Source organism: Marmota marmota, unplaced genomic scaffold (assembly GCF_001458135.2).
Source record: "Marmota marmota marmota unplaced genomic scaffold, marMar, whole genome shotgun sequence".
In the NCBI taxonomy this organism is placed as follows: domain Eukaryota; kingdom Metazoa; phylum Chordata; class Mammalia; order Rodentia; family Sciuridae; genus Marmota; species Marmota marmota.
In genome coordinates, this window is record NW_025999949.1 from 36,619,738 (window position 1) to 36,630,316 (window position 10,579).

A 10,579-nucleotide genomic window follows, 5' to 3' on the forward strand; every position below is an offset into this window, starting at 1 on the left:
CCCGCCGCCGGCCGCAACCGGGCCCACTCACCTGCGTCCGGCCGCCGCCGTCGGCCGGAAGTGCGCCGCGCCGCTCTCCCCAGCCCGCGCCTCGCCGCCTTCCCCGGCCACTTCCGGGACGCTCTAGGCAGGCGGAGGACTCGTCCTCTCTGTGGCCCTCCCAGGGGTCTGAGAGGGACTGGAAGCACCCAGCGCCGGGGTGCTGCAGGTCGGCAGGTGCTGCCGGCCCCGCGCTGTGCGAGGCTTGTTGGGGCCGCTGTTGCTGGGCCAGTGCCTGCGGCAGTGTGGCTTCCCCACAGGGACATCCCGCTCAACCTCCCACTCAGCTAAAGCCCCATCCGCGGCTCATGTAGATGATCTTGATGCTGAGGTTTGAAACAGGTGAGCTGGAGAGGCTTCTCTGAGGTCTGCACTGGTGTTGGTGGACACCTGAGGAACTCGAGTGCGTTTTGCTGGTGAACTGTGGAGTGCACTGTGGTGGGCTGAATGGTGGCCCCCCAGGGTGCCCCTCCTAGTTTTGAGAACCTGTGTATTCCTGGGCTGGCAGGCCAGAGGAGGCTTGGCAGATGCGATTAAGTTAAGGTCCTGAGATGGGAGGTTATTGGGGTTGTGTGGGTGGGCCCCGTGTCATGACAAGGGTCCTGTCAGAGGGAGCAGGAAGGTCACGTGGGAGAAGACAGTGTGCCCATGAAGGACCCACCAGCCGCGTGCTTTACTGGCAGAGGAACTGTCAGATCAGGCGGGGCGGGCAGCGACCAAAGGAGGCAGATTTAAAAGGGCCGCTGAACCAGGCTTTATTGAGATATCATTCCCGGGGGGGGGGGAACTCGATCGGACCCACAGAGGGGACAGGAGAAGGGTCTGAGGAGAAACCGCGTGGAAGCTCGACCAGACTGGACTTTTATGGGGCTTACAGCAGGAAGGGAAGGGCTTGGGACAGGAAAAGGTATTTTTAGGGTCCTTTGTCCCCTTGGAGTTGGTCAGGGGAGTTGGCTGAACTCCAGGATTGGCCAGGGGGTCCTGCTGATTGACAGGCGTTTCCGCCAGCACCTGATTGATATTCCTTTCCTGGGCTGGCGGCTTTGTTCTGAGTCGCCACTAAGTCGCCACCAAGTCACCACCACTGACCTAACAGGAACTGCCACCAGGTCCCGAGTGGGGGAGGCTTCGAGAACCTGGGAAAGCCAGGAAGCAGATTCTCTTGGAGCGTGCACCTGTGACACCTGGATTTTTGCATCATAAGACTCATTTCAGACTCTGACCTGCTTCGGCTGCTACACTGGAGCCGCCCTGCAACTTACACAGCAGCCCTTGAAACAGTGACCACCCTGTGGTCAGGAGTGGCATGCTGGAGTTGAGTGTTTGACAGAGGACGAAACATGAGATAATGGGTCTCACTATGGCACCTTGTCACAGCCCCCACAAAAACTCATACAGAGCTTGCTGTCTCACTCCTTGATTCACAGCCCTCCCTTGGGCCAGCCCTGCCACCACCTGGTTCTCTCCTTGCCCTCCCTCCCTGGTCCCCACCTGCCTCACTTCCTGGCTCTCTACCCACTCACACTCCCAGGTGGTTTCCCGTATCGGGGCCTCAGTACCAGGGAAGGCTGGCTGCTCCCAAGTCAAGTCTCTTGCCAGGCCCTCCCCTGAAATCCAAACTCCTTTTCCTACAGAACACTTCTGCACAGCTTCCTAAGAGGCTCCTGTCAACCGGCATTTCTAGAACAGACCCTGTTGCCTGTCTTGCTCCAGCCCAGAGCTCCCTGTCCTGACAAATGGCAGCTCTACTCTCTCTCTCCAGCCACTCCACACCACACCCCACAGACCAGGAGCTCTGATTGGCTCTACCCCTGGTCCTGCCTCAGGCCAGCAGTGGTCACACCCACCCCACCCTGCTCTTTTCTTTGTCCTTTGTCCCATTGTCAGCTTTTGGCTGCTGCAGAGTGAACCACCCCGAAACTCTGTGGGAAACTCAGTGGCATGACAGGTGCTGTTTGCTAGCATTTAAGTGTGCCTGACAGGAAGAGAGAGTGTGGGAGCATAACAGGGGACCCCAAGACCCCCAGGCTCCCTGATGGGGCTTCCAGGACAGCCAGGTGCCCAGGCTGGCTGGCTTACCAGTGGTTCTCTGCTGCCGCCTACTGGACCCAGAATTGAAAGCACCTCCCAGACCAGCTGTGCTGGAAGGGTGGGACTGGGCATGGAACAGGGGCCTGGGATGTCACTCCAGGACCCTTGGACCTCATCAGATGGACTGAGTTCACTCTGGCAGTGGGGAGGGGGTTCAGAAATAGAGGAAGAGAAGAAGGGCATTGATGTTCCCTGGGGCCTGGCACTGAGCACTCTCATTCCCCAGCCTCCCCAGCTTACAGGATAAAGCCCTCAAACCACAGCCACAGCCTCCTTGCTGACCACCTCCCATCGCCCTCACAGCCAGAGTGACCTTGGAGAGGTCAGTCTGGGAAGGTCACTCCTCCCTCTCTGAAAAGAGCCCGGGTCCTCAAGGCCAAGTGTTCTGGACCCACAGCCCTTTACCAAGCCCTGGGTCCATCCTGTGGGCTGTGCCCTCTGCTGTAGCCCCCTTTGCCTGGAGGTGTGCCTGGACCTGGAAGTGCCCCTCACTCCAGCTCTGGAGGCCTCAGGTGGGAAAGTCAACAGCCAGTCCTCCCTTCAGGAGGGTCTCGGGGATACCTGTCTCCCACAGTGGAGAGGGGACTGCAGCTCCCCGTCTGAGGCCCGTGGCAGAGAAGGAAACTGTCCTGGGTGGGCCTGGGGTCTCCACTCACTGACTTCCCTCCAGGAGGGGGGTATAAGAAAAGGTAAGGAAAGGGGTACAGAGAGGAGACGGCTCTGCTCCTGGGGCTTGGTGGGTGCGTTGCACAGGAGGGAAGGTGGTTTGGGGCCAGGCCCTCTGGGGAAGTAGAGGTGGGAGGGGACTCAGAAATAGAGGAAGAGAAGAAGGGCATTGATGTCAGGGGCAGGAGGGGCTCTAGGCTGCCCAGGCGGCTCCCCAGAGGGTGAGCGCCCCAACACTCCTATCTGCATACAGGCTCACACTCCCATGTGGCACACATTCACACACTCATGCTCACAGACAGTCTACAGACAGCACAGATTCAGATCACTCAGAGCTTGCAAGACATGGCCTTTGTTTCCAAGAGGAGGCTCAGCTCGGCTGTGTACAGGCCATGCTCCTGGCTGCAGGCAGTCTTCACAGGAAGAGACCCTCGGTGGTGTAAATGGAAGTCAGTTCTTTGTGTGATTAACACGCTTATTTTTAAAAGCTAGCTGTGCATGAAATAAAAAAAATATAAATACGATGTGTGTTCCAGCAGGGGCCTGAGTGGCAGGCTCCACCGGAAATGGTGGTCTGTGGGCAAGATCTCCCTGTGAGGGGTCCACACCCAGGGAGCAGCAGCTCCTGTGGTATGTGGACAGGCAGGATCTCCAGGGAGCCCAGCAGGTTTGAGAGTGCGGTGGCTGGGCGGGTCAGGTAGGGCCACAAGAGCAGAAGAATCTGGAGTCCCAGGAACTGGCTAGAGAACAAGGGACAGAAGTAAAGATTGAGTCACGTGAGGCCCCATCTGGACCCCATCCACTCACGGAGGGACCACAGGGGGTCATCCTTTCTGCAAAAACCTTCCAGGAAGCAGGACCACCAGAGGATCAGGCCCAGTGTGGCTCAGGGGCTGCATGTGATATGTGCCCAAAGAGTGAAGGACAGAGGGCAGACATCAGTGGGTGGATGTGCTCCTGGCTTATTTGGGGACCAGGGTCAGAGTTCAGAGTGAGGTCTCAGTGCTGGGCTGAGGTCAGGGTGGGGCTATAAGGAAGCTGTGGTCACGGTCTCTCAGTTTGGGCTGTGGCTACTAGGCCACCCTTAGACCAGGGCTCTCACCCTTAGCACTACTGGGCAGGGATTGGGGAGGGGAGTGGCTGTCCTGTGCACAGCAGGATGTTGAGCAGATCCTGGGACCACTCAACCCAATGCCAGCAACACCCTGGGTTGGGACAACCCAAGCTGCCTGCAGGCAATGCTAAACACGGGCCGAGCACCCGCTTCATATCACATCCAGTGGACAAACATTTACACACCTGTAAATGTTTGGGGAATGAGTGTTCCAGGCCAGTGCTGGTGCCGGGTGCCACCAGTGCGGAGACAGATAAGGAAGGCTCTGTCCAGGGCAGCCAGAGTTCTCGTGGGCTGGGGTTGGTGGGAAGACCGGGCAGGTGGGCAGCCACACGAGGAAACAGCCTCAGAGAGCCGATTCCTTGCATGTGGCGCCTGCACTGTACTAACAGGCCTGTGGGCTGGAGGGGATGTTCGAAGAGAAAGTTCCAGATGAGAGCAGAGGGCATGAAGGGGTCCTGGGGATGCCACACGCAGCCTGTGTGACCTTGAGCCCAGTCCTGTCCCCCCCCACTGCTGAGCCCCAGGTTTCTCACTGCCAGAAAAGAGACAACCCAGGGGTGCTGGAGAGCTGGGCAGGGAAGCCCAGAGGGCCTGGGCCTGCCTGACCCGGGGGCAGCTCATGGGCTTCTGCCACAGAGTGCTGGAGGATCTAGGCCTTATGTCACCCGTCACCTTATGTCACCCATCAGCAAGGTCACCTTACCCAGGCTCTGGTGGTTCCTGCAAGCTGCTGGGCTCAGGACCCCAGGATGCAGGTGCCTCTTGGCCTTTCTGAGCCCCTCAGTAGTCCTCGGGTTGGGCTGATTCCCTGTACCCACTGCCCATCCTAGCATGCCCAGGGCCTTTCTAGGGAGGATATCCCCAGGGCAGGAAGAATAGTTAGGTGCCCATCAGCAGGGAAAGGAGGGTATCAGAGGACAAGGGGCTCTTTCCCAGCCGTGTACAGCTGACCAGTGGCCGTGGCCGGCACTTCTATCCACAGTCATCGGCTGGAGCAACAGTGTGCCCCAAGGGTCACAGGAGCATGGCAGAGGGGCCGCGTGTGCAGACAAGCCTCGGTAGAGATGGGCAAGAGGGACCATGAGTCACCCCAGGGCCAGAAGCAGCAGGAAGCTACTGTCCTGGGCCTGGCAGGGCAGACAGGAGGAACAGTGACCAGAGCTGGCTGGGGGAGCTGGCCCATAGAACCTGGGGCCCCTCCAGAGGGACACGGCACCTCCAACCCAGCCCTGCAGTCAGGGTGCTGGAGAAGGAAACAGCTGGGCCAGGGCAGGGTGCAGAGGGGTCTGGGTAGCTGAGCCAGCTGGAGGTGCCGACTCCTCACCCCTCCTCCTGTGCAGGGGCTGCTGAAAGCCATGTGGTCCCCAACTTCCTTGCACCTGAAGTTCCAAGCTGTGGATTAAATATGGTCCTGTTGAGAAAGCCCATGGCCATCTGAGGTCCCCACTGGCCTCCAGACCCCTTCCCTAGAGAAAGCAACCCCCGGGGCGGCTTCCTAGCAGCTGCTCTTGCCATGGGCAGCACTCGCTGCTGATCTGTCTGGGATGCGCTGATCAAGGCCTGTCTCCCCCATGGACTTCAGGCCGCAGGAGGGAGGACAGGCCTCCAGGAAGTGGGCCCCTGCTCTGGCCTCCCTCTGTAAGGCATGAGGCATAATCTGGGGCCTGAGGACTTCCCAAGCCTCATTCTGGGGGTAGCTGAAAAACAGCCTCCTCGGGGAGAATGGCTCCACCCTGGGCAGGCTGTGTCCTCCCAAGGCAGAAAGAAGGACAAAGGGAGTGGGCGGGGCCATTTGGGAGGCCCAGATTGGAATCTGCCCAGCCCTGAGCCTCACTGGCCCCCAGGAGCCCCGTCACTGTTGACTGAAGGTCCACAGAGCCTCCCTGCCTGCTGAAGCCATATAAAGCCTCCCTGAGGCCTGCTTCCCCCACCCGCCTGTGACCATGAAGGCTGTCCTCCTTACCCTGCTGGCCATTGGCGTGGCCCTCCAGCCAGGTGAGGCCTCAGCCAGCCATGGGGCAGGACTGAAGGAAGGGGCAAGTGGAGGCCAGAAGGGCCCCAGGGAGCAAGCGGGAGAAGGAGGAGGGTCAGGTGGGAGGAAGGAGGCGGGTTTCTGCCCACTGGGCTTCTTGGCCCCTGGAGGGTGACTCTGGGCACATCTGGGAAGCAAGGATGACACCTTGCAGTGAATTTTTCCCTACTGCCCGCAGGGTTGGAGGGGCAGAAGTCAAAGGGACAGGGACAGGGATGCTGACCAACAGTCCTGGGAGGCACAGGGGCAAGACATCTCATGCTCAGAAGGGAAGGAAGGAGGCTGGAATGAGGAGGTGCTGGGGTTGCACTGGGAAGACCCGAGGCCCCACCAGCCCTGACGTCCACTCCCTGGGAGAGCTTGTGTCCAGGTGGAGGATCCAAGGGGATGGTTCAGCCTGTGCTGTGGCTGGCCAAGTCACTGACCCTCTTAGACCTCAGTGTCCTCTTCTGGAAAGTGTGGGCAGGGGGCTGTCCCCCGAGGCCACCAGGAAATTGAGCAGGCCAACACTCCAAGGGCACCCAGGGTAGGGCTGGGGAGGCGCTTGGACCTGTTTTCAAGGAGGTGCTGCGGAGCCAGCTGTAGCAGCTTTGAAGGGAGGAGACTTAAGCAGGACACCCTGGTAGCTGGGGTTACTGGACCCAGGGAGGGCAGGACCTGGCCCGGGGCCACTTGTGGTCACATAGCACCAAGAGGCCTGAGAGGGGCTGAGACCAGGTGGGCCTAGGGGATAAGAAGGGGTAGGCCTGAGGCCTGGTGGCCTAGGAAAGTCAGGGAACGGTCTCCTGACACCCCCACCCTTCCTCTCCAGGGCCCAGCTGGGCCCCTGCAAGACAGGGTTAGCCAGGCCACACTGGGGCCGGTCATCTCTGCCCTTCAGGGAGCATGGCATGGTATGCAGCCATGGGCTGCAACGTGGGCATGGAGGGGAAGTCATTCATAGGCGCAGCAGGGGAAGTGGGTGCCAGTCCTCGGTGGACTGGGTACACCCGGGACCTCGCGAGGGGCCTGGGCTCAGGTCTGCACCCCCAGCAGTCTGGAAGGGCTCATTCCTTTCTCCTTGCTGGTGGGGGAGAGAAAGTGTGGCAGGCCCAGGCTGGGAGGACAGCCTCTGACCTCGCTGCCCCGCCCCGCAGGTACCGCCCTCCAGTGTTACTCCTGCAAGGCCCAGATGAGCAACAGGGACTGCCACAACGTGGAGAACTGCACCCAAGGCCAGACCCAGTGCAAGACGGAGCGCATCCGTGAGTGCCTTCGCCCGGCTCCCTCCCTGCCACTGGCTGACTGAGGAGCCTGGGCTTGGTCTCCACCACTGTTCAGCCTTCTGTCCTCTGCCCACCTGACCATCTATCCATAATCCCCACATGCCCCACCCCTTCCAGCGCCCTCATCACCCCACACATCTACCCACCCCATCCTGCACTCACCTACCCACTCAATCTGTCTGGTGCTCAGCCCAAGGTCCAGCTGCCCTGGGTCCTTGGACATGGACAAGACCAAGCCCCTGGTCTCCTGCTGCTGGCAGCCTTGTGACCAGCTTGGGGTGTGGCTGTGGAGCTGCAGTTAGGGACAGGACTGGCCTCCCCAGCCGTCACCATGCCCCTCCAGGTGCAGTTGGGCTCGTGACCGTTATCAGTAAGGGCTGCAGCTCGGACTGTGTGGAAGATGCGGAGAACTACTACGTGGGCAAGAAGAACATCACGTGCTGTTCCACGGATCTGTGCAATGCCAGTGGGGCCCACGGCCTGCAGCCAGCCACTGCGCTGGGGCTGCTCGCCACGCTTGGCAGCCTGCTGCTGTGGGGGCCCAGCCAGCTGTAGGCTCCAGGAGGGTCCACAGCCAATGCCGTGTCCCTGACCTCATGACCTGGCAGAGGTCTAACCCTCACCCTGCTCCCCACCTCCACAGCTCCCCCTGGGACTCCTGCCCAGTGCCTGCCTGCCCAGCAGGCTGGACTGCAGTGCCTTAGAACAGCCTGCAGCGGCTCCTCTGCAGGCCTTGGCTGCTGCTGCTGCCACAGGCCATGTTTTGGCCACCTTTGCTCAGGTGCCTCCTCTAGGAAGCCTTCTCTGCCCTCTCCTCCAGGACTGAGCCAGGGCCCTCCAAGGCTGAGATGAGATGGGCTGGGTAGCAGTCGGGCTGGGAGGGTCACAAGGCCCTGGGATCTAGATGAGGCAGGCAGGGAGGGACATGGACAACCTGGGAGCAGCCTGGCATACAGTATGCTCTTAATAAACACCTGTTGGGCAAGCTGCAGAGAGCCTGTGTCCTTGACAGCCCAAGTCCAGGCCTGGGATGTGTGTGGGCTCCACCTAGGCCATGTCTGTGCTGGTGGACGTGGCCTTGACTGAGAGGGCTGGAGTACTGGCCTTGGCAAGAGCAAATGTGTGGCACCCAGAAGGGAGGAGGTCCACGGGAGGCAGGAGGTCACCTCTCAGCCGCCTTGGCCTTTGATGTGCAGCCTTGAGTGTGCGGCCAAGACTCTGAGCCGGCATGCTCATCTGTGGACCTCCCTGTTGTGGGGACAGGCCCAGAGCTCTCGGGAGGAGCATCTCCTGCTGGAAGGGCAAGTGCCCCCTTTGGTTCCAACAAACCTGTTTTTCAAAGTTTGTGCAAAAAGCTGCAGGCGTACAGTAAACACTCAAAGACTGTGAGGGGGCCCCAGGGACCGGCTGCCACCCTCATCCAACCCCCCAGGCCCATGCTCTGCTCTCTGCTGCCCCATCACACCTCCTGGGCTCCTTTGGGTGAATCTGTGCCCATGCTCACAGAGTGCTGGAGGCCCCTGGAAGGGTACGCCCACCCCTTCCTTTGTCATTCCTGGGAAAGCCCCTTTGAAAGCAGCCTGGTGGGTGACATTCTCTGAGCAACAGCAAATGAGCTCAAAGCACATAACACCCTCTGTCTCTTCACCAGGAGGGGTCACCCTCTCCAAGACAGGGCTCAGATCCCAACCAGAACAAGTAGGTATTACAGGGACATCTGTGAGCAATGAATGCTTGGGAGAAGCTAGAGCTGCCCTGACAGGCAGTGAGCTCCCTGTCTCTGGGGGTATCCAAGAAGATCCAGGAAACTGGGAAACCCATCCCACTGCCACAGCTGCTGGCTGCGGGAGCAAAGCAGACCCAGACAAACAAGTACTTTAGTTTCTGCTCTTGACGCAGACCAAAGCGAATGGCTTGCCCAGACCAAAAAAAAAAAAAAAAAAAATCCAGGGGCAGGGGAGTGGCAGTGGTGGTGTTGCCCCTGGGGGCCGCTTCTTTTCAAGGAGGTCTCAAACGTGCAGGACAAAGCGCTGCTGCGGCGGTCCCCAGAGCCTTTGGACCGCGGCAGGTTCCTGCACCAAGTGCAGATCTAAGGGGTCGGCCTCCAGGGTCACTGACACTCGCGGTCATCGGAGAGGCTAGGGGCCTGCGGGAGAGAGCCGGTTGGGTCTTCTCGGGGTCAACTGCCATCCCGGGGGCAACGGACTGACACCGAGAGCGTGTGCGGCAGCCTGGAGGCCAAACACTGGCACCTCCATCTCGGTTGCCGAGGCCTTTACGTCCGCCCGGCTCCTCCCCCTCCGTTTCGGACGTTACTAGCCGCGGTTTCTAAAGGGGCAAAGGGCAGAAATGCTTGGGATGGGCTTGGGGTCCCCAGTCTGGAATGAAATCCACACGCGGCTCTGTCTCTGTGGGCGAGAGGCCTGGGGCCGGTGCGTCGGGTGCAGGTGGAGTCGCGCAGCAGCGCCTTTGGGGACGCGCTGTGTTCCATTTTTCCTTGCAGAGTCCCGCAGCCTGGGCCCGAGAAATGGAGGCTCTGACTCAGCTCAGATACGGAACCAGACTCAGGACGCCTCTTCAAGAACTGGAGAGACACCGGCTCGGGACTCGCAACCGGAGCCTGCGTGGCTGGGTCCGCGGCCGCCGCCTCTGCTCCCGCAGTGCCGGGAGCGGCCGCCGGGTGTCGCTATGGTGCCCAGCGGGCCTCGCCCAGGCTGGCCCTTCCCTGCCGCGCCCAGCCCCGCCCCACGAAAAGCGAAAGCGGCGTCGGCGGGGGACGCGGAACCGACCACCGAGCGCGGATAGGGGGGGCCGGGAGCTGTAGGCGGGCTCCTGCCCGCGGCTTCCGGTTCGCCTCCCCTCAACCGGGCCTCGCGCGGTGGTTTGCTCCAGCCGCGGCGCTTGCTGGCTCCCAAGCTGCTGGCGGCGGGCAGCGGCGTAGCGGCTCCGGCTGGCATCCGCATAGCAGGCTCCGCCGCACGCCGCGATGTTGGGGTTGCTGGTGGCGTCGCTGGCCCTGGCACTCTCCTTCTTCGCGCTGCTGGATGGCTGGTACCTGGTGCGCGTGCCGTGCGCTGTGCTGCGCGCGCGCCTGCTGCAGCCGCGCGTCCGCGACCTGCTGGCGGAGCAACGCTATGCGGGCCGCGTGCTACCTTCGGACTTGGATCTGCTGCTGCACATGAACAACGCGCGCTACCTGCGCGAGGCTGACGTTGCGCGCGCTGCGCACCTGACTCGCTGCGGTGTGCTTGGGGCGCTGCGCGAGTTGGGGGCGCACGCCGTGCTGGCCGCCTCGTGTGCGCGCTACCGCGGCTCGCTGCGCCTGTTGTGCCCTCGAGGTGCGCACCGCCTGCTAGGCTGGGACGCCCC

At 61.2% G+C, this 10,579-nt stretch overlaps 3 protein-coding genes across 5 annotated transcripts in view; 2 read left to right on the plus strand and 1 right to left on the minus strand.

Moving 5' to 3' along the window:
- Jrk (Jrk helix-turn-helix protein) overlaps positions 1 to 160 on the minus strand; it is a 5,808-nt gene extending 5,648 nt beyond the window's left edge. Inside the window, exon 1 of the mRNA XM_015486535.2 lies at positions 32 to 160. The gene's annotated coding sequence lies outside the window, so the exon portion shown is untranslated. The remainder of the gene's footprint in view (positions 1 to 31) is intronic.
- The window catches only part of Psca (prostate stem cell antigen), a 19,844-nt gene extending 11,649 nt beyond the window's left edge, over positions 1 to 8,195 (plus strand). The window contains exons 1-3 of one of the 3 annotated variants that reach the window (XM_015486536.2): positions 245 to 381; positions 7,082 to 7,189; positions 7,554 to 8,195. In XM_015486536.2, the coding sequence (XP_015342022.1) occupies positions 354 to 381; positions 7,082 to 7,189; positions 7,554 to 7,765 (348 nt within the window). In that variant the 5' untranslated portion in view covers positions 245 to 353 and the 3' untranslated portion in view covers positions 7,766 to 8,195. Of the gene's footprint in view, positions 1 to 244; positions 382 to 5,745; positions 5,909 to 7,081; positions 7,190 to 7,553 lie in introns of those variants that run through there. The other 2 variants (XM_015486537.2, XM_048802244.1) reach the window with 2 other exon arrangements.
- A 1,301-nt stretch (positions 8,196 to 9,496) lies between these two features.
- Them6 (thioesterase superfamily member 6) overlaps positions 9,497 to 10,579 on the plus strand; it is a 3,111-nt gene continuing 2,028 nt past the window's right edge. The window contains exon 1 of the mRNA XM_015486538.2: positions 9,497 to 10,579. This exon is cut by the window's right edge and continues 151 nt beyond it. Within this exon, the coding sequence (XP_015342024.1) occupies positions 10,197 to 10,579 (383 nt within the window). The 5' untranslated portion in view covers positions 9,497 to 10,196.